The sequence below is a fragment of the Fusarium poae genome, chromosome 1 (assembly GCF_019609905.1).
Source record: "Fusarium poae strain DAOMC 252244 chromosome 1, whole genome shotgun sequence".
In the NCBI taxonomy this organism is placed as follows: domain Eukaryota; kingdom Fungi; phylum Ascomycota; class Sordariomycetes; order Hypocreales; family Nectriaceae; genus Fusarium; species Fusarium poae.
The window spans coordinates 6,436,883-6,463,909 of NC_058399.1; the positions used below are offsets into that span (position 1 = coordinate 6,436,883).

Genomic DNA, 27,027 nt, shown 5'->3' on the forward strand with positions numbered 1-27,027 from the left:
TCTGCAGGGAGTAAAGTGAGCTTTCCTACACCTTTCTCCCTGAACATCACCTCCCAGGTCCTATTTCTCTCTGTTGCTCTGCAGTCCCGCGGCTATTCTTCTATTGCTCCATCGCCGAATCTCCCAGAATCTCATAAAGATGGCTGACATTGCATCCTGAATCTTCAATAATTTCCATCAAAACTGCTTGGACTCGGTCTGATAGTGTTCTTGCCAACTGTTCAGAAATGCGATCCGAAGCATATGCCATGCCCAACGATAGAGAACCATCCCCTTGTTCCACAGACTCGATGGCAAAGTCAACAGATGCGTAAGAAGTGCTCAGGTCCACAGCAACTCGTTCATAAATCGTAGAGCCCAGTGACATATTCTGCTTTTGCGCCTTTGTGTGATTCACCATGCTGACTCGCATGTCGGGTGCATCTGATTCGACTTCTTCCGACCAGCCCATGAATCGTTGAGCAATCTGCTGGAGCTCGAGACCTTCATGTGCCATGCTATCGACTTGCTGCTGTTTGATTTGTTCGATCAGTCTCTTTGCGGTCCACTCCGGTTCGCAAGTAACCCGGCATGGTACTGCTCTTGCACAACATGCGACAACATCTGCGACTGATGGATGCACGATAGTTCGTCCTGTTAGGATATCTGCAAAGACAACATCGTTGCTCGCGACGTGGTGGCTCAGCACTATGGCCCAAGCGGTCTTGACAGCCACGGCAAGAGTGAAGTCGAATTGTCTAATTCTTGGTAACATGATCGGTTTGCTAGAAACGATACCGAGTCGTGATACCCGAGGCTCCGCACGTGTACTGACGGATGAAAGGGCGGCTCCTTGAACAAGTTCGCCCCAATAGTCTTCTGTTTCATTTGTAGTTTCGGATTGGAGACTCTGGAAATACGGGCCAACAGGAGCAAAATTGCCTATGGTCTGTCCTGCCATGATTGCTTCCAAGGCCGCCCATACTTGATGCAGAGTGGCGCCATCATACAGTGCATGTGACATACGGAATACAATGCGAGCCTGCTGAGTAGTTTCGGTAATGATAATGGCAACATCAAACATTGGTTGCGCAAGACTTGGTTCAGTGAACATGTCTCGCTCCGGAGTCTCTTCATAATAGGCACCAGGGCTCTTGTCGGTCTTGAAAACGCGCACTGTCGGTTCCCAATTGGCGTAAACAACTTGCAACAACTTCTGATCGTGTGTTTGGGCAAATCCAGTACGGAGTGACTCGATCTTGGTGACAAGTTCGATGATTGCTGACGTCAAATGAGACGTGTCGCAAGGTCCAGTTGCGTCAAAAGCGAAGTGATTCAATTGCCTGCGTGCGGGCGACAGGTTTTCCCTGACTATCTGGGCCTGGAAGGCAGTTGTTGGCAAGATGTCAGTCACGTCTGATTCCGCTTTGATACAACCATCGGCAAGTACGGATTCAACAACCCTTGCTCGCTCTTCCGATGATACAAGCGAGAAGCGTTCATATTCTCTATTTTTGTTAGTGTCGGTAGTGACTTGTGCTGCCATTGCACAGAGAACAGGGTTTTTGAAGATTTCGGAAACGTGAATTCTCAAGCCGAGCTTAGCAAGGCGTTGAACCAGGGACATGGCTGTGATAGAGTCACCCCCAAGGTCGAAGAAGTTATCCATGCGTGAGACAGATTTCTTCTCAATATTTACGCAGGCTGCCCACAACTCGCTCAGTATTTCTTCGTTCCTGCCAACAGGTGCGTAGTATATCTGGGATCTGGCCGTATACTCAAGCCACTTGTCGGATGGTATGGCGTCCAACAAGTTGACAATTCGTCGACGGTCAAGCTTCCCGTTGTCAGTGAGCGGGAATGAATTGATGACCAAGAAAGCGGATGGTATCATGTAACTGGGCAGTCTCTCCCGAAGAGAGGCTTCAATGTACTCGAAACCCTTCTGTTGCTCCCTATCAGGTGTGACGATGGAATGGGAACCGGTGACAGCAGAATGGTTGGTTGGTGAGGTAGCTTCGATGACGCCGATCAGAGAAGATCCTCGTTTGCAGACGTAGGCGTATTTTGCGTTTGGTAGTAAGAGGATAATTTGACTCTCGATTTCCCCGATCTCTAACCGTTGGCCATTGATCTTGACCTGAGTGCCAATACGGTCGAGATACTGCAACGTACCGTCTGCATTTTGCTGCACAAGATCACCAGTACGATAGAATCGCCGACCTGGACTGAGACCCAACTCTTTGACAAAGGCAGGATCTACCAAGAATGAACCGGCGGTCTTCTCAGGATCGTTTAAGTAACCCCGAGCCAGTAATGGACCTTCTATGAGGAGTTCACCTGGTGTAGAAATTGGAACCAATTGTCCGTCGCTGAATGGATTGATAACCCATGTTCTGACGGCGACTGCCTTTCCAATATTCCGAACCTGTGAACTGTCCAGGAGGTCGTTGCATGTCGAGTAGATAGAACATTCCGCAGGTCCATACGCCTCCTTGACATCGGCATGTTCTATCCATTGATCGATTGTCTTTGATGTAAAGACCTCACCACCTACAATCAGGGTCTTGATAGTTGGAACATCCTTGGGATGCAGCAGAGAAACCACAGCCGGTGTCATAAAGGCAAAGGTGACATTTGCTTCCGAGATGAAAGGTCCGAGTCGGTTCATGCGATCATGTTCGGAAGGCATGCAGGTGCAACCACCAAAGGAAAGGGGTGCCAAGATATCGTAAATAGCAGCGTCAAAAGTGAACGCAGCAAATTGCAACAAACGCTCGCCAGGCTGCAAACCAAATCTCTGACTGTGGACGTAAATGCTTGTTGAGAGGGCGCGGTGTTCAAGGATAACGCCCTTTGGTGTTCCAGTCGATCCACTTGTGAACTGACACCAGGCAGTGTTGTTAGGTCGTACCGACGTGCAGGGCTCGTTGAGTGGTACATCTTCCTCTGCTGATGGAACCGCGTCGAAGAATGAGTTAATGTTGATGAGTTTCGTGTCCGATTCAAGTATACCCAGTCGACGCTCTTGTGCTTCATCGACGATGGCGAAAGGAGCGGCCGTGTCTTTGAGAATCGTCTCAACACGAGCCAGGGGATTCGACACGCCTAGCGGAACGACCGCCCCGCCAGCCCGAAGTATGCCTAGAATAGCAACGACTGACCACTTCGATTTGTCCATGCAGAAACCTACCATCACCTCTGGTCCTACACCTTTGTTGACCAGATAGCAAGCTAGCTGACGGCTGGCCTTATCGAGATCACCGTAAGTCAACTCTCCATCATGGGCAAAGACAGCCTGAGCTGTCGGATGTGCTGCCATTTGTTGCACCACAAGGTCATGGAGACAGGTTTCACGAGGTTCTGCCATATTCGAGTTCCATTTGCAAATTTGATCCGCATCCCCGGCAGGCAGCAGACTCAGCTGTCCAAGCTGGCGACTCGCGTTTTCGGATATAGCACGAACAGCTTGTATCAAGCTATCGACTAGTCGAGATGCTACTGACTCGGAGAGCAATGTAGTCGAGTACAGGATGTCGAACTCAAGATCGGTCGGTGAGGCAACAACGTGGATATTAATGTCGTACTCTGTTGGATCCTCTGAGTCCAAGCCCTCAAGAAGGATCTCAGCAGTACCGGATCCGGTTGGCACTTGCCTCTTGTAAGAGAGGATACTGTTGAATAATGGTTGACCTCTTGGAAGACCAAGCTCGTGCTGGATAGCGGCAAGTGATACTCCTTGGTGCTCAAATGCCTCGGCAGACTGGCTTTGTAGCTGGCGAGCCGCATCTGACACGGTTGAGTTCCAATCCAGCTGCAAGTGACACACTAGCATGTTGATCATCGGCCCAACTAGTTCTTGGACACCTGGGATCGGTGCATCACGGCCGCTTGAGAGGTTGCCAAAGCTAATGTTCTGCGAATTCGTCCAGCTGGCTAGTACTATAGACCAAGCCAGCTGACAGATGCTTGCAATTGACACGCCATGCGTATTCCTGAAGGTGTTCAGCATTGTAAGATCCTCAATTCGTTTGGAGACGGAGAGAATTTTGCCATGTCCATCACTTTGCGCTGGATCTTGAGGCGGCAGAAGACATGGCTCGGCATTATGAAGTGCTGACTTCCAATATTGAAGGTCGTCTTGTTGATGCTTGCTCTCGAGAAATTGGATGTAGGAACTGTAGTCGGACCCACTGGTTGTGAATCCATTCCCGTAGGCGTCGATGAGGTCGCGGATAATAAGTGTCATTGATGAGGCATCCACGAGCGCGTGATTGATATCGAAGCGGCAGTAAATCTCACCCGAAGTTGTTGACAACGTTGTGAGACGATGGGGAGGGCGACGTCGGTTGGATGTGTCAAGTTGAGATTGTGCTTCAAACCACTGGGTGGCATTCCCATCTAAGACACCGTCTACACAGACAACATCTATTTCAGGATCAGTGAGAACAATCTGAACGAACTTCTCCTGATTGGGAAGTGGCTCCATCAATATAGTCCTCAACACAGAATGACAAGCAACAACCTGCTTCCATGCTTTGATAAGTCGATCTACAGCGACTGGACGGTCATGGCTTGATGGCGTAATTCGACACGTTTGGTAGATGAGATAAGCCCGAGGTAGTTGCATCTGCGTAAGAAGGATGCCCTGTTGAATTGGCGAACATGGAAGAATGTCTTGAACCTGACTGGACGAGACACCCATGGTGGTGAGATATTGGTCTTCAATCAATGTCATGTCGCTATCGGAGAGGCGCGCAAGTGGGAAGTCGGTTGCTGTTGCTCTTGGTGTGATTGTGGCCAACTCCCCGACAAGGCTTTTGATAGCAGAGCTATAAGATTGAGCCCATTGTCGTATGGTAGTCTGATTTTTTGTCTTCGGACTGAAGCGAATGTTTACGCAAAGCTCCCCTTCCTGCACAGTGGCGGAAATGTCAAGCACAGCGGAAATATTCACAAGACTCCCGACGGGGGCTATGCTGGTCGCATCATCACCATTATCGATGCGGAATAAAGCATCTTCTCGCTCGAGTTGTTGAAATCTTCCAAGATAGTTGAAGACAATTTCAGCTGGACCGTGATCGGCATATCTTTCTCGACCCTCAGGAGTGAGGAATCGACTGGCAAAGTAAGGCATTCCACGACCAGGGATGCGTCGGCGTTGGTCTTTCAATTGCCGAAGGACATCGATGGCCTTGTTGTTGTTCTTACTTGGCGTGATGTAAATAGGCGAGAGCGTGGTAAACCAACCGACAGTTTCAGTCAAATTTGTCTCGCCATCCATGGCCTCTCGACCGTGTCCTTCGGTAAAGATAGGCGGTACGGGTCGGTCACTAAAGTGCTCCCTGAAAGAGTGATAGAACGCCGCTAGGAGTATTTCCACTGGCTCTGTTTTGAGGGCGGAATTCGCAACGTCGGAGAGAAGGATCGAAGTTGTGGCATGATCGCACTTGGTCTGGATGTTGACGAGATTGCCAGATTTTTCCTGGCGAGGAACCAGTCCCCAGTATTCCCAATTGGCATCGGGTATAGCTACCGGCAAGGTGTCGATATTGTCGTTCAAGGACTTGCTCAGTGACTGGTGCTGGCGTTCCAACCACGTAGGGAAAGATAAGACATCCATTTTCAATGGTTGGTCATACACCAAAAGGGTCTCGAGATCCTGAAGCAGAATACGCCAAGACATAAGATCGATGACAAGATGATGGGCGACGAAATGCAGGACCTGCCCATCTTGTCCATCTTCCTTCTGCATGTCCCGACGATGGATCAAGTCGGCTGCAAAAACCGGGCCACGCTCAAGATCCAACGAGGTCTGTGAATGTTCGATGATGTTCTGCATAGAACGTGCGTCGCTGGCTGTGTGTTTGCAAAGACGGTAAGAATCGGGTACCTGCTTTTCCACCCATTGATACCAGCCATTCTGACTGTAGCCGAAACGAGCTCGAAGCATGGCATGCTTTGATACAATCGCATCGAGAGCCCGGGAAAGGTCTTCCCACTTTATCTGACGTGTAATATGGAGTGACACTCCTTGATTAAAACGATTTTCTCCATTAGCATGGATCCCATCCGCCGCAATATCCTCGAAATACATCTGCTGGATTGGCGATAGCTGAAAATTGCCTTCTGGGATCTTTGTTATCGAACTTGCATCCTCGGTCGTTTGTGTCTGGGTTGCGAGCTCTCGAATAGTCTGGTGATCTAGAACCTTGCGCACAGTGACTAAAATACCACGAGCTCGACAAGCAGAAACAACCTGCATTGCAGTGATTGAATCTCCACCAAGGCTGAAGAACTTGGTCGTCGTGTATGTAATTTTGTCGAGTGCAACGTCAAGCACTTCGCTCCAGATCTGCCGCAGCTGCCTCTCGACCGCTGTTACTGACCCCTCATCAATGTCCTCAGTCTTATTGGATGTGAGGGCTGTGATCTCATCCTCTGTCAAGGACTGGACCCATCGCGAGATGGCAAGTCGATCGGTCTTCCCCGACATATTCACCGGCATAGCTGCCAACGGAATCCAAACGCTCGGGATCATGTAGTAGACAAGCTTGTCCGATAGGATACGTTGAAGCTCATGGAACTGCATGTTCGCGTAGCCCTCATGCTCTTTAGAGATTTGTTGGATGGCTGTGCTTTGAGCACCTGTGGATGTTTCACCCAGTACAACAGTCGCGACAAGTCGATTGGCAAGAGGTCCTTGACGCGGATAAAGGACAACTGCATCTCGAATGGCGGAGAGCTTCTCGATTTGACTCTCGATTTCTCCAATTTCTACACGCTGACCACGGATCTTGATCTGTGTATCGATGCGGCCAAGGTAGGTAAGAGAGCCGTCCCGGTTCTGCTGTACAAGATCGCCGGTGCGATAGAGGCGGCGACTGCTAAGACCCAATTCTTTGAGAAAACTAGCATCCGTGATGAATGCGGCAGCCGTTTTGGTAGGATCATTCAAGTATCCGCGTGCCAGCAGAGGCCCGTCAATAAGTAGTTCACCTGGACTGCCAAAAGCAGCGAGTTCAGTACTGGATGGCCTCACAACCCAGAGACCACCCGCAATGGCAGTCCCAATATTCAAAGCTGACGAACTATTCTGGATCTCTCTGCATGTTGAAGCGATTGAGCATTCAGATGGTCCATATCCATTGATGACCGTGGCCCGTTGTAGCCACTGGTCCACAACGTTTGCCTGAACAGCTTCGCCAACCAGTATGATTGTTCTTATTGTCGGGGTCTCCTGAGGTCGGACGAGCGCGGCTACGGTTGACGTCAGAGTTGCCATAGTAATTTGATTCTCTGCGACGAATGATGTGAGTCGCTCGACACGATCCTGTTCAGATGGGATACAAATGCAAGCTCCAAATGCAAGTGTAGTCATTATCTCTTGGATAGCGGCATCGAAGGTATAAGCCGCGAACTGGAGTATACGGTCATCGGCCTGTAAGCCATATGCCTTGCCGTGACCAAGGATACTTGTCACTAGAGCACCGTGTTCGAGAACAACTCCCTTCGGCGTTCCGGTTGAGCCCGACGTATAGATAACCCAAGCCGCGTTATCAGGTCTTGCGAGCACAGGGAGCTCAGTATTTTGCGCTGGTTCCACTGTTCTGTCAAAGAAGGACTCGACCACAAGAAGCTGTGTATGTGCCTGCAGCCCTTTCATCTGTTGCTCCTGAGGACGGTCGGTCAGGATGAGGGGTGCGGCTGTGTCAGTAATAATAGTTTCAATACGGCTCAGTGGTTGGCGTGTTCCAAGAGGAACGACAACACCGCCTGCTGTTAGGACTGCCAGCATTGCCACTACTGCCCACTTCGACTTGCTCATACACACACCAACCATGACTTCCTGACCGATTCCTATTTCGATCAAGTGAAAGACTAGCTGGCGACTGAGATCATCCAACTGTCTGTAAGTGAATTCACCGTCCCAGGCAGTAACGGCTGTCGCTTCTGGTCGAATGGTCATTTGATCCATCACTAACTCATGGATACAACGGTCGACTCGCGATGGAATAGAAGAATTCCACTTGCATATCTGGGTCATTTGATCTGGTGAAAGAAGTTGAAGGCGATCAAGTGGCAGATTCTTGTCTGCATTTTGCGCGAGCTGTTGAACGAGATGATTGAACTGATCGAGTAACTGCTCTGCATCATGGGTGGCAATGACTGCGTCGTCAAAGCGCAACTCGACTTCAACATCCTTTGTGTCTTGTCCCACGGTACACTCAATTGTTAGGGCTTGAGCGTGGAAGGCATCCATAGAACTAGCTTCGCGCTCGATTTCTAGGTGGGAATCCGCAACTGCCGACTCCATTTCTGCAGCCGGTTGGACTACGAATATATGACCGGGGTCAAAATCAGGTCCAAGACTGGGAACCATACGCCTGATGTTCTGGAGGCCAGTATGCTCATGCGGGATCATCTCGGTGGCCTGATTCTGTATGTTGGCAAGGAAATCGTAAACTGATTGGCTTGATGAGGTAGAAACGTGGAAAGGGACAGTGGTAATTGTAGGCGCCATGAGATGCAGGAGATCCTTCACAGGAGCCGAACGGCCTGAGAGCACGACGTTGATGACTGCTTGATCAGAACCCGTGTTGGAGGCAACAAGTAGTGCCCAAGCAGCACGCAGCACAATGGATGTTGGCGATCCCACTGTAGTCGGGATTCGAAGACGCCTATATGATGTACTTCGAGGATTGATGATGTGTTGTTGAGATGATAACTCGGGGTAGCGGGCCCAGTTCGCTCCCTCAAGGTGCTTTTGCCAGAAGATCGCTGTCTGGTCCTTATCTTTCTCGGCCAGGTAACCAATAAAGCGAGAGACTGGAACTGCCACTGGATGTGAGAGTATACTACCGCTCAACAACTGTTCAAACATCTCCATCGTCTTAGCCATGCTCCAGCCGTCATAGATGCTATGATGAACTGTCCATGCGAAGTGACGATGACTTCCATCCTCGAGAATGGCTGTACGGCTTAGAGCACCACCGTATATCATAGGGGTAGCTCGATCGGCAGTGAGATAGTCCTCTAGCGAAACCCCGGTTTGCCAAATAGGTGTTTCTCGTAGTACAACCTGCAGTGCTGTTGCCTGAACAGACGGAATGATACGAGTTCGCAAGATAGGAAGGTCGTTGATGAGTTGTGCCCACGCAGCCTTCACCCTCTGCGTAGAGATGCCTCCTTGCATTTTGAAGACGCGTTGAACGACGTAGGCTTCGGAACGTTGTGCCGTGATAGCCATCAAACCAGCTTGCAATGGACTGCAAGGATATATATCCTCAATCCTATCGACGGATACATCGCACTGTACTGCAACATCTTCCAGAAGTCGCGATCTATCAGTAGCACCTGCTTGGAGCTCCGGCCAAAGGCTGAACGGCTCGGGGTCTTTTTCGTCCGCAGAATTAGATGAAACCCCGCCCTTGCCATCCATGGCTTCTGCTAGATCCAGGAGTCGAGGCCAGCGGAATATATCAGCAACAGAAAGAGGGATATCATGGGTATGAGCCGCAGCCGTCAACTTCATAGCTGCAACAGAGTCTCCACCAAGTCGGAAGAACGAGTCATTGATACCAACTGCTTCAGGCTTGAGCATAAGTGCTGACGTAAATAGGGTCTGTAGCTTTTGCTCCATAGGAGTAGTCGGCATCTGTTTGAAGTCGGAAAGGCCAGAGAAACTGCTTAACACATCGCGGGGAAGCGACATCAGGTGATCACTGACTGCACGTCGGTTGAGTTTGCCAGATGCGTTAAGAGGAAGTTTCGATGCCAGTAAATATACCGTAGGGACCATGTAAGCTGGTAAAAACCGGCCGAGGTTGTTATCAAGTTCGTCTAGTCCTTCACGCATATCCTGGGTAATCTGTGACGGACTGTAGAGCTCCAAGCTTGCGTCAGAAGCCAAAACCTCAGTCCCGGAAACATCGGTCTCAATGACAGCAACTAGCATCGGTGACACGTCCTGGTCCTCGACTGCTGCTTGTACCAAATCAACAATGGCCTCGCGTGCATTCGGTAAGAGATCCATGATATGGCTTTCGATCTCACCAACTTCCACGCGTTGACCACGAATCTTGACTTGCGTGTCTTTGCGACCGAGGTAGACCAGCGAGCCATCCATTTTCTGTTGTACCAAGTCGCCTGTGCGGTACATGCGGCGATCTGGACTGATGCCGAGCTGTTGAACAAACGCGGGATCCGTTATGAATGAATTTGCCGTCTTCAAGGGATCGTTGAGATATCCCCTGGCTAGTAATGGTCCTTCGATAATCAACTCCCCAATCGCCCCGATGGGGACAAGTTGATCAGAATTGGAAGAATCAATGACCCAAGTTTTAGCGATAATTCCCCGTCCTATGATCGATGCCTCTGAACTGTGCTGAACCTCATGACATGTAGAATGGATACAGCATTCTGAAGGGCCGTAGCCATTGATAATTTTGGCGTAGTCTATCCATTGATCGACAACCTATGAGGAAAATTAGATGATGCTTCAAAGAGCGAGAGATTGGATTACTAACCTTTGCCGGGAGAGCTTCGCCTCCTAAAATCAATGTTCGAATTGAAGGGACATCTTGTGGTTGAATCAATGCAGTTACAGTAGGCGTCAAGATTGCCAAAGTGACCTTCGCTTCCGATATATACGGCACCAGCCGGTTCATTCGATCATGCTCAGACGGTATGCAGAGGCATGCGCCAAAAGATAGCGTTGCGATGATGTCTTGGATGGCAACATCGAAGGTATACGCTGCGAACTGCAGTACTCGGTCACAAGCCTTGGTGTCCATGCCGAACTCGGTTCCATGGGCAATAATGCTTGTTACAAGGGCACCGTGCTCGAGAACAATGCCCTTGGGAACGCCAGTTGAACCTGATGTAAATATGACAAAAGCACTGTGATCAGGCTTCACAGATGGTAGTGGCTTAGCGGATGAGTTGTGCCTCCTTGTCAATGGAGTCGGGGCCGCCTCAAAGAAAGAGTCGACGGCGAAAAGAGATGCGTGTTCGGATAGTTGAGCCAGCCGATGTTGTTGACCTTGGTCAACTAAAATAAGGGGACAGGATGTATCATGTATGATTCCTTCAATCCGTAAAAGGGGTTGTTGGATTCCCAACGGAACGACGACACCGCCTGCGCGAAGGATAGCCAGTACAGCCACTACAGCCCATCTTGACTTATCCATACAGATGCCGACCATCACTTCTGGGCCTATTCCTGAATCAATAAGATGGTAGGCTAAGTATCGGCTGGCATCGTTCAGTTCGCCGTATGTCATTTCACCATCCCATGCAGAAATAGCTGGCGCCATGGGTTGGCTAGTCATTGTCTCAAGTATCAAGTCGTGAAGACAGCGCTCGAGACGTGGTGGTACAGCCGAGTTCCATTCACGGAGCTGGGCACAGTCCTCATCAGTGAGTAATTGAAGCTCAGAAAGTGGCTTGTCTGTCTCTGCGTTTTGCGCCAATTGCTGAACTATATGCGCAAACTGGGAAACTAAGTGTTGCGCTGTATTGACTGCAAGAACAGCACGATCGTAACGTACTTCGATTGTCACATCATCTGGGTTCCGACCGCCTACCGTGCATTCGACTGTCAATGCATAGGCATCAAATGCGTCCAGTGAAGTAGCATGGCGTTCGGCGTCCATTTTGAACATCGGTAAGTCTGCGGACTCACTCTCTCCGGCAGGTTGAACAACAAATGTATGGCCTGGATCAAACTCTGATCCTAAATTAGGAACAATGGCCCTGATGTTCTGTAAACCGGTGTGTTCGTACGGGATCATTTCTGTAGCTCGATGATGAATTGTCTCAAGGAAGACACGCACAGACTGCTCTCTGGAGGTAGACACGTAAAATGGAACAGTAGTGACAAGTGGACTAATAATGTCCATCACTGCATCTACAGGTGCCATGCGGCCGGAGAGGACAACATTGATAGCTGCATCATTGGCGCCAGTATTCGTAGCAACTAAAAGGGCCCAAGCAGCTCGAAGAAGTGTGGGCATCGTTGCAGGGCCGCCTGTCTCAAGGTTGACACGAATTTGACTCTGCAATGTATCGTGCGACTTGGCCTGGTATTTTGGCGACGATATGGCTGGATAGCGAACCCAGTTCGCACCTTCGAAATGTTCTTTCCAAAAATCAGCTATTTGATCCTTGTCTTGTTGGACCAGATAGTTGATGAAACGTGAAACCGGTGCCGGGGAAAACGTCGACTGTCCATTCAACAATTGTGTAAGCATTTCCATTGTCCTTGCAACACTCCAGCCGTCGTATACACTGTGGTGCACTGTCCATACAAAATAACGACCAGCGGGATCATCAATAACCGCGGTACGACTGAGTGCTCGGCCATAGGTAATAGGTGTGGCCCGGTCCTTGGCCAAGTAGACCTCTAGTGATTTACACTCTTGCCAGACTGGGGCTTCTTGTATCACAACCTGCAGAGCGTCGGCCTGTGCGGAGGCCGAAGGTATAATTCGAGTGCGAAAAATAGTGAGCTTATCAGTTAGACTTGCCCATGCAGCTTGGAGTTGCTGATTAGACAAATCGTCATGTAATTTGAACACCCGCTGAATAACGTAGGCCTCGGGGCGTTGTGCGGTAATAGCCATCAGACCGGCTTGCATTGGGCTGCATGGATAGACATCCTGAATCTGATCAACCGATATATCACATTGCGCAGCAATGTCTTGCAATAGCTGTGCTTGCCGTGTGTTGTCGTTGTGGCTATCGGTCTGAATTTCGGCCTGAGTCGTCTCCGTCAGGTCCGGCCACAGGCTGAAAGGGGCTGGATCTTTGTCCAGTGGTTCAATATCGCGACTATACTTCTCATCTACGACTCTTGAAAGATCTGACAGACGGGGCCAGCGGAAGATATCGGCTACCGAGACAGGAACGTTCTGAGCACGAGCGGCAGCGGTCAGCTTCATGGCCGCGACTGAGTCTCCGCCGAGTTTGAAGAAAGAGTCATTAATTCCAACAGCTTCGGGAACAAGTCCCAATGTCGTGGAATAAAGGATCTGTAGTTTCCGTTCCAGATCAGTAGTGGGTGCCGCTTTAATCAGATCTCTGGAACCAGAGAATCTGACGATCGTGTCGCGGGATGTGGATTGCAATTTTTGTCGAACGGCACGACGATCAAGTTTGCCAGAAGCATTGATCGGAAGCTTAGAAACTAGCAGGAATGCTGCAGGTACCATGTAAGGAGGGAGTACGTTACCGAGGTCGTCGTCTAGCTTTCCAAGCGCCTCGAGTGCAGTGTCTGGAATTTGCGCTGTGTCAGAAAGACTGAACACTTCACTGTCAAGGAGAGGGCTAGCGTCAGAATGCTCAATAACAGCTACCAGAATAAGCGGCCCATCATGGACTTCACCTTCTGGGCGTACCAAGTCGACGACAGCCTCACTCGCTCCTGGAAGTAATCGGACAATCTGACTCTCAATCTCAGCGACTTCTACTCTCTGGCCTCGAATCTTGATCTGGCTATCAATGCGGCCCAGATAAGTAAGTGTAGCATCCTCGTTCTGTTGTACTAAATCACCAGTGCGATATAAACGCCGGCCTGGGGTAAGTCCGAGCTCTTGCATAAACGAAGGGTCTGATACAAAGGCTGTCGAGGTCTTATCGGCGTCATTCAAATACTCCCTCGCCAGCAAGGGGCCTTCGATAAGCAACTCTCCCGGTGCTCCACGAACCACCAACTGCCCGGTATTATCCGGGTTGGCGACCCAAAATGTACCGGCCAGAGGTTTGCCAATGTTCAGAGCGTCTGCACCACTTTGGACTATGTTGCAAGATGCCCAGATAGAGCTTTCGGAGGGGCCGTAGGCGTTTACTACAGTTGCCTGTTGTACCCATCGATCAACCACCTTGGATTGAACAGCTTCGCCAGTCAGGACCATTGTTCGTATCTTGGGAATGTCCTCCTGAATAAGTGCCGCCACGGTAGATGTTAGAGTTGCAATGGTGACATTTGCATCCTTCAAGAATGATGGGAGTCGTTCCATACGGTCCTGCTCTGAAGGGACGCAGACACAAGCGCCGAATGACAGTGCAGTTATGATCTCTGCAATGGAAACATCAAAGGTGTAAGCTGCAAATTGTGACAGCCGGTCGAATGGTTTTATGCCAATTGCTGGCCCATGGGCAAGTATACTTGTTGCGAGGGCGTCATGTTGGAGGACGACACCCTTGGGGACTCCTGAGCTTCCGGAAGTGTAGATGATCCAAGCAGGATCTTCAGGTCGTACAGTCGACTGTTCAGACCGGGGAGACCCTGGTTGAGATGTTCGGAAAAAGGATTGAACAGAGAGAAGCTGTGTTTGAGTTGTCACAGCTGCTAGTCTCTTCTCGTGGATGTCATCGACAAGAACGATTGGGGCAGTCGTATCTTCGACGATGCTTCTGATCCGGCTGACTGGGTGTTTGACGCCAAGAGGAACAACGACACCTCCAGCGAAGAGTATTGCAAGCATACCGACAATCGCCCATTTCGACTTGTCTAAACATAGGCCGACCTTTGTCTCAGGACCTACTCCTTGTTCAACTAGGTAGGAAGCCAGTCTGCGGCTGGTCTCACCCAACTGATTATATGTCATGTCTCCATCCCACGAGCTGATAGCAAGTGCTTCAGGTAGAGTTGATATTCGATCCGAGACCAATTCATGCACGCAACGTTTGACAGGCAGGGCCACAGCCGAGTTCCATTCTTGTAGCTGCAATTTGTCCCCAGCAGGCAATAGACTGCTTGTAAGCTGCCGCAGTGGTCGATCTACGTTCTGAGACACAATGCGGACCGCTTGCACTAGACTCTCTGCGAGCCTTGTAGCCGCTGCTTCAGAGAGAACTGCAGTTGAGTATTGAAGATTGAACTCGAGACTTGTTGAAGAGGCATCGATGTTGACATGTACATCATACTCTGTTGGATCCACCGAGACAACAGCTTCAAGTCTGATTTCTGCTGGCTTAGCGTCAAGTGAGGTTGAGGTTTGACGTCTGTATGAAATCGTGCTGTTAAACAGCGGTTGGTCTTTCGAAAAGCCTAGCTCGTGTTGGATAGATGCCAGCGATGCTCTCTGGTGCTCGAAAGCTTCGGTGGATTGGCTTTGTAGCTTACGAGCCATGTCGCCAATTGTTGCCGATGAATTCCAATCTAAGCACAAATGGCAGACAAGCATGTTGATCATAGGTCCAACTAGCTCTTGAACGCCAGGAATAGGAATATCGCGACCACTCGAAAGATTGCCGAAGCTAATATTGCGTGATCCCGTCCAGTTTGCCAGGACTAGAGCCCAAGACAATTGACAGATACTAGCAATGGAGACATTGTATCTGTCACGGAATTGGTGGACTGTCGTCATATTATCAAGTCGGTCGATTACATGGCCAAGTTGTGCTTGACTAGCTTCATGTACTGGTTGCTGCGGGGGCAAGATGCAAGGTTCAGCATCAGACAGTAACGACTTCCAATATTGGAGGTCGTTGTGTTGCCGTCTGCCCTCCAGGAAAGCGACATAGGCACTATAGTTAGAGCCGCCACTGGACCCTAGCCCACCCTCATATCCGGCAATGAGATCCCGCAAGATGAGTGCCACTGACGAAGCGTCTACTAGAGCATGGCTGACATCGAAACGACAGTAAACATTAGCTTCATTCGTCTTCAGAATTATCAGGCGGTGAGGAGGGCGGCCCAATCTCGTAATGTCAAGCGTTGATTGCGAAGCGAGCCATTCGATCGCGTCCTCATCTCTGATATTCTCTCCATCCGCGATCTGGACGTCGATATGTGGTTCCTTCAGAACGATCTGAAGGAACTTCTCCTGGGCAGGTAGCGGTTCTACCAAAACGGACCTGAGAATCGAGTGTCGCGTTACAACCTGATGCCAAGCTGCAGTCAGACGCTGGATGTCAACAGGACGCGTGTGGCCGGTCGGCAGGACGCGGCAAATTTGATGGATACAGTAGGTCGAGGGGGATTGAAGTTGAGCAAGCAGGATACCTTGCTGCATAGCTGAACACGGAAGGATATCTTCAACCTCCTTGGTAGACGAGAGCCCCATCTCTGTCTTCAGATACTGCCCCTCAATCAGTTCCCAGTCACTGTCGGATAGTCGGGCGAGTGGAAAATCAGATGCTGTAAGTGTGAGAGGTGTCATGGTGAGCTCTTCGACCAGCGTCTTCACTGTATCCCCATACAATTTCACCCACTGCTTAAGGGCAGACTGGTGTCGGGAGTCACGGCTGAAGCGGACTTTGATTGAGAGCTGTCCTGCATCAACTGTAACAGAAACATCGAGTACAGAAAAGAGCTTGACCAGAGGGCCAAACTGCGAGGATGCACTTGTGTCATCATCCTCAATATGGAAGAGGGCGTCTTCTCGTTCCAGTTGTTGGAAACGTCCCAGGTAGTTGAAGATGATTTCGGCTGGACCGTGACCTGCGAACTTATCTCGTCCGCGGCTTGTCAGGTAACGGCTACCAAAGTACGGCAAGCCTTTACTGAGAAGACGACGGCGTTGGTCTTTGACCTTTCTGAGTACTTCAATAGAGTTTTTGACAGTTCCTTGTGAGACGTGAACTGGAACCATCGTAGTAAACCAACTAACCGTATCGGAAAGATCAATTTCTTCCTCCTCAGTTTCACGACCGTGTCCTTCAGTAAAGACGGCAGGCATGGGACGATCTGTAAAGACATCTTGGAAGGAGCTGATGAGGGCAGCAAGTAAGATGTCAACGGGTTCGGTCTTGAGAGCGGTGTTGGCATTGCCTGACAACAGTGAAGTCGTGGCAGAGTCGCACTTGATCTCAATAGTGGAGAGGCTGGCGTAGACGTCTTTACCGGGAACAAGACCCCAGTAGTCCCAATCTGCATTCGGAACTGCTACTGGCAAGGTCTTTGCCAGTGATTCCTCTGTTCCATGTTCTGACTCGTTCATCAGCTTGTCCAATGAATTTTGTTGACGCTCTAGCCACACAGGGAAAGAGAGACTCATTGGGTTTGGGAGCTTGTGATGAACCAAGAGTTCTTCCAGATCTCGTATTAAAATGCGCCATGAAACCAGATCAACAACAAGATGATGAGCAACAAGGTGCAAGACCTGTCTACCTTGTCTGTCTTGTCTTTCAATGAAGTCGACTGCAAAAACTGGGCCATGCTCCAGATTGAGACTGGCTTGCGATTTCTCAATAACATGCTGCATGAGCTCGACGTCCACAACTGTATGATCCTGGAAGCGGTAGCTCCCAGCAATGTCCTTCTCTATCCACTGCTTCCAAGCATTGTCCTGACTGTAGCGGAAACGGGCTCGAAGCATGGCGTGCTTAGAAACAAGAGCATTGATAGCCCAGGTCAAATCTGCTTTCTCAATCCGCTGTGTAGTATATAGGGAAACAGCCTGAATGAAGCGGTAGTCCATGTCGGCACGAAGACCATCTCCTGCGATTTCGTCAAAGAACATCTGCTGAATTGGTGATAGTCCAAAGACACCGTCTGGAATTCTTGCCAAATGAGCTTCATCCTCTCGGCCAGTGTGGGAGCTGGCTGCCAATTCCGGGATCGTTTGGCAGTCCAGGACCTTACGAACGGTCACGAGTATGCCGCGAGCCCTACAAGCGGACACCACTTGCATAGCCGTAATCGAGTCGCCTCCAAGACTGAAGAAGTTGGTTGAGTATGTCACGCGAGAGATTGGTACGTCGAGAACCTCGCTCCAAATCTGTCGCAGTTCTCGCTCAATCGTTGTGGCGGATGATTCATTAATATCCCCCCCTTCAATCGCTCCCGTACCAGTCAACACCGTAGTGTCCTCTGTAGACAAAGACTCGGTCCACCGCAAAAGTCCAAGACGATCGGTCTTGCCTGATGCGTTTATGGGGATAGCCATCAAGCGAATCCAGACACTCGGCATCATATAATGCATTACAAGCTGGGAAAGATTCTGTTGGACGTCTCTCAACCAGATATCAGCGGTTTCATCTTGCTCATCGGGAACGCGCTGGATGTTGGCACTGGATTGCGGCTGGCTCTGATCATGACGGGTCACCAACATATCAGACGAGACAATAAAAGCAATGAGTCGCCCAGCCAGAGCACCTTGCTTCATGTATAGGACCACTGCGTCGTGCATTCCTGCTTGCTTGCGTAAGTGATACTCTATTTCCCCAATCTCGACACGTTGACCGCGAATCTTGATCTGCGTGTCTCGACGTCCGAGGTAAGTGATTGTCCCATCTTGATTTTGCTGGACGAGATCACCAGTACGGTACATGCGCCTGGAGCCTATATCGAGGCCAAGATTCTTCAGAAACTCCGGGTTTATGATGAATGAGGCCGCGGTCTTCGTTGGGTCGTTCAAGTATCCGCGTGCTAACAAAGGTGATTCGATAAGAAGCTCACCGTTGTGAACCAGTTGCCCAACACTATCCGGGTTCACGACCCAGAAGGCGCCAACAAGTGGTGTTCCTATGTTAGTAGCATCCAGAGCGTTCTTAATTATCTTACCTGTAGTCCAGATAGAGCTTTCAGCAGGACCGTATGCATTGATGACCGTAGCTTGATGTATCCATTGGTCAACAACCTTGGACTGAACAGCCTCGCCTGTCAAGACTAATGTGCGAATCGTTGGTGTTTTTTCCGGCTGAACAAGTGCTGCTACAGTCGAAGTCAAAGTAGCGATAGACACCTCTGATTCTGATAGGAAATGCGTGAGACGATTTGTACGATCGTCTTCAGAGGGTACACAAACGCATGCACCAAAGGTAAGCGTCGTCATGATTTCTGCGATAGATACATCAAAAGTATACGCTGCGAACTGCGACATTCTGTCTTGGGTCTGGATACCGATTGCAGGACCGTGAGCAAGTATGCTCGTCGCCACAGATCCATGCTCAAGTACAACGCCTTTGGGCTTACCAGTCGAGCCAGATGTGAAAATGACCCAAGCTGCATGTTCAGGCCGCGTAGGAGACAGCTCAGTGAGGGATGGTAGCATCGACATAGGAGAGGCATTATCGAAGAAGGTGTCAACCGTGGACAGATGTGTGCCGTCTAGCCTTGCCAGCCGCTGTTCGTGTTTACGGTCAACCAAGACAAGAGGTGTGCCCGTTTCTTCTGTGATTAGTTGAATTCGAGACAGTGGCTCTTGGACGCCGAGAGGTACCAGAGTACCTCCAGCGCGTAGCACGGCAATCATAGCCACTATTGCCCATTTCGACTTATCCATACATAGACCAACCATCACCTCGGGGCCTATACCCCGCTCAACGACCAGGTGGTGGGCAAATTGGTAGCTAGTGTGATTCAGCTCGGCGTATGTGAGATCTCCATCCCATGAACTGATGGCTAACGCATCCGGCTGGCTGACCATCCTGTCAAGCACAAGCTCGTGGACGCAACGTTCGATGCGTGGCGGGATGACGGAATTCCACTCAAGTAACTTCGCCTCTTCAGCGGGCGATAGTAGTCTTAGCTGACCAAGAGTTCTGTCTCCATCATCGCAGACGGCAATTACGGCCTGCACTAGACTATCAACAAGTTTAATTGTTGTCGTCTCAGAGAATGCTGCTGTCGAATATTGCATGTTGATATCAATGCTGGTTGAGGAAGCTTCAATGTTGATGTGAATATCGTATTCCGTCGGGTCCTCCCAGGTCAGGCCTTCAAGCGTGATGGCTGATGCTCTTCCAGAGCTTGTCCATGCCTGTCGTTTGTATGACAAGGTGCTATTGAAAAGTGGTTGGTTTCTTGAGAGACCAAGCCCGTGCTGAATTGCTGCTAAAGATGTCCTCTGATGTTCGAATGCCTCGGTGGATTGACTCTGAAGCTTGCGAGCTACCTCAGAGACTCTTGCGCCCCATTTCAGGTCTAGATGACAGACGAGCATATTGATCATTGGCCCTACCAGCTCTTGCACGCCTGAGATTGGTACATCGCGCCCACTAGACAAGTTACCAAAGCTGACATTTCGTGAACCAGTTTGCATTGCGAGAACCAAGGCCCACGATAATTGAAATATGCTGGCCACAGAAATACCATACTTATCTCGGAATTGGTGGAGTTTTCCAATATCATCAATCCGGGTAGATACCTTTTTGATGGTTGCTTGTTCGCCAGTGCCATGGGTCGGGTTATTTGGGGGCAAAAGACACGGCTCAGCATCTTGGAGAAGCGATTTCCAGTACTGGAGATCATCCTGAGAGTCTCTTCCTTGAAGAAAGGCAACATAAGTACTGTATTTAGAGCCACTGATGGGTGACGTTGGCTTCTCGACGTCATACGCGTCCATGAGGTCTTGCATGATTAATGCCACGGAGGAGGCATCGACCAGAGCATGACTGATATCGAATCGGCAATAAACTTCTCCAGAAACCGTTGTCAGCACGGTGAGAAGATGAGGAGGGCGGCTGAGAATTGAGACGTCCAAGGACGGCCGTGAAGCAAGCCACTCAGCAGCAGTTACTCCATCTGCAATATTGTCTTTCTTGATGATACCAATCTCAGGGTGTCTTAAAACAATCTGGATGAAGTTTTCCTGTCCTGGCAATGGCTCCAAGAGCACAGTCCGAAGGATAGAATGCCGAAACACAACCTCTCTCCAAGCTTCAATGAGCCGGTCCACACTGACAAGCGTATCAACAGATGGTACGATACGACATGTCTGGTAAATACAATACGTTGATGGAGACTGAAGTTGGGTCAACAGGATACCCTGCTGAATTGGCGAGCAGGGCAGAATATCTTCAATCTCAGCAGAGGAATTGAGACCTATCGTAGGCAGGTATTGCCTTTCAATGGTTTCCATGTCGTTGTCAGAAAGATTAGCAAGTGGAAAATCCGTTGCTGTTGCCACTGATTCCGCTTTATTCAACTCCTCGACTAAGCTCTTGACAGTTTGGCCATATACCTCGACCCATTTTCGGATAGCTGCTTGAAATCGCGATTGATTGCTGTAATGAACAGTGATGCATAATTTGCCTGCTTCTATCGTGATGGCAACATCAAGCGCGGCAAAAAGCTTCACTAGACCACCAGCTCGTGACATGGTGCTTGAATTGTTGTCCCTGTCGAAATGAAACAAGGCATCATCTCGTTCGAGCTGTTGGAAGCGTCCTGTGTAGTTGAACATGATCTCTGCCGGGCCATGACCTGCGAATTGCTCCTTGCCTTCAGCAGTCAAGAAGCGACTGCCGAAATAAGGAACTCCACGATCAGGAATGCGTCGACGCTGATCCTTCACCTGCCTAAGAACATCAATCATGCTGTTACTATTAGGTTCACCGAACGACACAAAAATCGGGCTCATTGTTGTGAACCAGCCTATAGTCTCTGACAAGTCTGTCCCGTCATCTGGAGCCTCACGACCATGTCCTTCAGTAAAGACAGCCGGCACAGATCTATCGGTAAAGACTTGTTGAAAAGACAGAAGTAGACCAGCTAACAATATTTCGACCGGTTCGGTTTTGAGAGGAGCATTCGCGCCACCGGTAAGTAATGAGGTGGTATCGATATCACACCATGCCTGAGTACTGGAACGGATACCGAAAGTCTCCTGGCCAGGAGTAAGCCCCCAATAGTCCCAATTCGCCTTTGGCACAGTCATGGGCAATGTATCAAGGACATCCGAGACCCTGTCCAGAGATTCTTTTTGTCTTTCTAACCATGTTGGGAATGACAAGCTGTTGGGATTTGGGAGCTTTTGATTTACAATTACCTCCTCGAGGTCTCGCAACAGAATACGCCAAGACACAAGGTCGATAACAAGGTGGTGGGCGACCAAGTGAAGGACCTGCCTATCATCTCTTTCGATAAGATCAGCTGCGAACACCGGTCCATGCGCTATGTCGAGAGTCGACTGGGACTGGGCAACAATCCCCGATATTTCTGCGCCGCCAGCTGTATGCGCGCACAGACGATAGGAGCCGGTTACCTCTCTCTCTATCCTCTGTTGCCAGCCCTGGTCTTGGCTGTACTGAAATCGGGCTCGAAGCATAGCATGTTTCGCAACAGCCATGTCTAATGCTCGAGTTAACTCTTCCAAGGTGATTTGGCGTGTAATGTGAAGCAAGACTCCTTGGTTGAAGCAATGCTCATTGTCAGCACGAAGTCCATCAGCCGCTATACTCTCAAAGTACATCTGTTGGATAGGTGATAGTGCAAATGCACCTTCTGGTATAGCTGTGCAATCCGAATCCTGAGCTGCCTGCGCCTCGGCTGCCAGTTCGGGGATTGTCTGACAGTCGAGAACTTTGCGCACGGTTATGAGGATTCCACGCGATCGGCTGGCCGAGACTACTTGCATCGCTGTAATTGAGTCACCGCCGAGGCTAAAGAAGCTGCTTGAATATGTTACGCTACGTAGCGAAACATCCAACACTTCGCTCCAAATTTGCCGGAGCTCCCGTTCAACAGCTGTCGCCGACGTGTCATCCACATCATCGGCATCACCACCGTTGCTCAGAGCTGTGATTTCATCAGATGATAATGATTGTATCCAATCAGTCAAAGCGCGTCGGTCTGTTTTTCCGGACTGATTCATCGGCATAGCTGATAAAGGGAGCCATATACTGGGCACCATGTAGTGCATCACCTGCCGTGACAAGCCGTGTTGCACTTCACGCAGGCGAAGCCTAGCATTCTCCATCTGATGCTCCGGAACACGTTGAACGGCCGAGTCCTGAGGGCAGTCGACTGATGAGGACTCGCCCAGGTTAACAGCAGCAACAAGACGGTCAGCAAGGGGTCCTTGTCGCATATAGAGAACGACTGCATCGTGAACGCCTCCCTGCTTTCCTATATGGTACTCAATCTCACCAATCTCCACGCGCTGACCACGGATCTTGATTTGCGAGTCAATACGGCCTAGATATGTTAATGTTCCATCCATGTTCTGCTGCACCAGGTCTCCCGTCCGGTACATCTTGTGCTGACCGTGGTCAAGTCCGAGTTCATGAACAAAAGCTGGGTCGGTCACAAAGGCCTGGGCCGTCTTTACAGGATCATTGAGATAACCTCTTGCAAGTAGGGGGCCTTCAAGAAGAAGCTCTCCTTGGCCTCCTAATGGCACAAGTTGTCCAATGTTGGTCGGGTTGACAACCCAAGTCGCACCAGCAATAGCCGTCCCGATATTTAGGGAAGCAGAACTATCCGTAACTGGTCTGCAGGTTGAATGAATACAACACTCCGATGGCCCGTATGCGTTGATAACGGTCGCGTGGTTTATCCATTGATCAACGACTTTTGCTTGCACGGCTTCGCCCATGAGAATTATCGTCCGCACTGTCGGAGTCTCCTGCGGCCGAACTAATGCAGCCACTGTTGATGTCAAGGTTGCAATAGTGACCTCAGACTCGGCAAGATAGTTTGATAATCGGTCCATACGGTCGCTCTCTGAAGGAATACACGTTGTCGCGCCAAAAGCAAGAGCCGTGATGATTTCTTGAATAGCAGCATCGAAAGTAAAGGCTGCAAACTGTAGAAGACGATCATAAGGTTGGATGTCGAGTCGGCGACCATGGTAGTGAATACTAGTAGCAAGGGACCCATGCTCAAGTACAACACCCTTGGGCTTTCCTGTACTACCCGAGGTAAATATCATCCAAGCCACGTTGTCTGGTCCTACGGAGGTGAAGGGACCAGAAGTCGGTATGTCGGTCGAAGGCGCATCGTCGAAGAAGGAGTCAACGGCAACTAACTCTGTATAGGAACCCAGCTCTGCTAACCGTTCCTCGTGGACACGATCAACGAGTATGAGTGGCGAAGTCGCGTCCTTGACTATACCTTCAATACGTGCCAGAGGATGTGACACTCCAAGAGGCACTAAACCACCGCCTGCAAGAAGAGTGGCTACCATAGCGACAACACCCAGCTTTGACTTCTCCATGCACATACCGACCATCACCTCTGGGCCTACGCCCTTTTCAACCAGGTGATAGGCCAGTCGACGACTTGCGCGTTCTAACTCGCCATAAGTAAGCTCACCGTCCCAAGAACTCACTGCCAGTGCTTCTGGTTGTTCGGTCATCTTCTTCATAACCAATTCATGAACACAGCTCTCCAGACGTGCAGGTTTGGTCGAGTTCCACTTGACAAACGCAGCTCGATCTTTCAGGCTATGACTTGGAAAGTCACGGACCGACAAGCCCACTCCTTCTAATAAGAATGTCACTGCGTCTTCGAATGCCGCCATCTGGGCCTTTGCAACTGGTCCGGCTATTCTAGAAGCCCAGTATTCGACACTCAGATCGATGCGCTCTTCATTGAATCTGACGTTGGCAATAAGATCAAACTGTTGTCTTGTTAGCTTAGTGGTCGATTGATAACTCAAGGCTTCTTACATCTGCTGCGCTGGTCCTTGCGTCCAAGCTCATATAGGTTCCTTCTGTGAATGGATGCGTGTTCGATGCCTCGCGTTCAATTGAGAGCAATGTATTTCCAAGCCGCTTCAATGATCTGGTTTTTGCAGCGGCTAGGTCAGCAATCGGTACGTTTTGAAACTGCAAGCCATTCTGCCAATCTTGCATTGCAGACCCAAGTGCATCGGCAACGCTGGTCTCTGGGTTCAATGCCAGAGAAAATGGCAAAGTATTGATGAAGGGCCCAACCGTCGCCTCGACACCATCTGTATCACTGCTGCGTCCAGAAACTATATACGAAAAGGTAATTTTGTCGGAGAGGATAATGCGTCGAAGGGCTAGCGCCCATGCGACATGGAATAGATTTGCTGGAGTGATCGAGAGTTTACCACAAACTGCACGCAGCCTTCCATCAGGTACTGACACAGAGCAACGAGTTGTCTCCAGATCTTTCAACTGCGGGTTGGTAGTGATAAGGGGCAAATGGGATTCACTAGCTTCGTTTAGGTAAGACGTCCAGTATGCAACTCCCGCGGACGCTTCCCCTTCGCTCAAGGTGGCCTGCTGGCGGGATGCAAAAACCGTGTATGGAAGCGGCGAGTTCTGTGAGAAGTAGGCAGATTGTAGATAGCTGGCACGGATGTCGTGTAACAAAATCTTAGCTGAGTGCCCATCTACTAGGGCGTGAGAGATTTCAAGTTCGAGTCGAAGCTCTTCATCATTAATCTGGTAGATGCAAAGCCGCAGTGGGCTTTCAAATTTTCCCGTGGTGAAGGCGGGAACAATATTGGTTTCAACCGAGGAGGGGATAATAATCACGCGTGGTGGCAAAGACGTAGGCTTCAGGACGAGCTGATCAAATTTGCCAGGCCGGTCGCTGCTCTCCACGAATGCAGTTCTCAGCATCGCGTGTCTTGCAACAATATCGTTCCACGCCCTCGCAACCTTCTCTGTTTCGACTCGATGAGGAACATTGGCAGAGGTTGGCAGCAACCTGAGAGTGGCTTGGCTAACGTAGGAACCTGGATTGATAGCTTGACTGACAAAGAAACTTTCTTGCACTGAAGAACACGGTCCAATTGATTCAACGTCGTCATATGCCAAGCCATGTGTCTGCAAGTCTCTCGCCAGTCTATCCAGCGCGGAGTACGGCCAACGAACCAGAGGAAAGTCGTGGAGGGTTCCCATCCGTGGAGCTTTAGCAAGCTCGTTCACTATCTCATCGAGACAGGATTTGAGTCTATCGGCAATGAGTTTATCGTCAGGTCTAGCAATGCCAAAGTGCAATGAAACATGTACTTGCCCGGCTATCATTGCCAGGGATACATAGGGAGAGTGGCTGGGAGTGGGATCCGAGAGCCACGGAGAATAATCGTTATCTTCAAAACGACAAAGACGCGTACAGTCAACGTAAATCGCAGCAGAAGACCCAGAATCTGTAGAGAATCCGGCGCGAGCATCGCGCATTTGGCGAACCATATGCGCCAAAGACTCACCCGACTCTAGAGCTGGAGCAGCCAATTCCGTCTCGACCTCATAACATCCTATCGAATCGGAAGGTATACTTTGTTCCTCGCGAATACTGTAGGCAGATCTGATGCTAAGGACATTTTCCGCGTCTCGATAGCGTGGCCCAAGAGATTCCGAAACAGCAGCGTTGACAATATCGACAGGGCTGGTTCTCAAGGTATCATGCGTTTTCGAGGCGAAGAGTTTCTCGGTTTCCAAGTGAGATAGCTGAAAATCAACAGTACCACCATTATTGCCACTGAGTTTGAGGGTGCCAGTGTCGATAGTGGAGCTGGACTTTGTTGCATTGGCTCTCTCAACCTGCGCTTCCAATCCCTGGCATCCCTGAGCAATCCAATCGCTGAACTGGAAATCAGAGCTGAGCTCGATCTGGTTTCCGTTGATAGTCGCGCGCAATTCTCGCAGTACAAGCCGCATAGAAAGGACGTCGACAACGTTTGCATCTGCAGCAAGGACAATGGTATGACTGCACCCTGGCGCATCACTAGGAATTGCCAAACATCCGGATGAAGGGGCTTCATGAGGGAGCAAAGCTTCCCTCAGCAATTCAAATGCATCTGTCACTTCCATTGCCTCTGAAGACACTGAGTAATAGAATTGACGTGACTTTAGGCCTGATACAGGGGTTGTTGTGAGAATCCATTTACCAGTTGACGAAACAGACCAATTTGAACGCAGGGCTGAGTGTCGATCAACTATGTGTTGCATCGCAGTCGGGATGATAGAAATATCCGTGTTCTCTGGTATCTCCATGGTAGCGAAGCGCAACCGACGACTAGCCGCGACGGCGCTTGTAGCCAAGTCATTTGAACTATTTCGAATGGTAGCTTCGTCATGAACCCCATTCCCATTAATTCCGTTTCCATTTGCCTGGCCATTCGCTCCGTTGGCTGCTCCAGCGTTTTGTTGGGCCACGCTTTCAGCAAGTTGAGCTAAGGTACCAGCCATCAAGAGATCTTTCATGTCCACTAAAATGCCTGCGTCACGACATCTGACGATGAAGTCGATTGCTAGAATGGAATCACCACCCAGCATAATGAAAGACTTGTCCCAGTCTAGCGATTCGGCATCAGTGTCGAATAGTTCAGCTGCAACCTTACCAAGCACAAGCTTGGACGGCTCAAAATGTGCCTGGCCGTTATTGGGGTTCTCCAT

The 27,027-nt window shown here is 49.9% G+C and overlaps 1 protein-coding gene across 1 annotated transcript; it reads right to left on the reverse strand.

Annotated features, from left to right (window-relative positions):
• Positions 1–100: 100 nt before the first annotated feature.
• On the reverse strand, positions 101–27,027 carry NRPS32 (Nonribosomal peptide synthetase 32; the record flags this gene model as incomplete). The annotated part of the gene is made up of 5 exons (XM_044846665.1): positions 101–7,758; positions 7,816–10,456; positions 10,509–18,454; positions 18,494–24,275; positions 24,325–27,027. 5 exons carry the CDS (start codon positions 27,025–27,027, stop codon positions 101–103), a joined length of 26,730 nt encoding a protein of 8,909 aa, XP_044712581.1.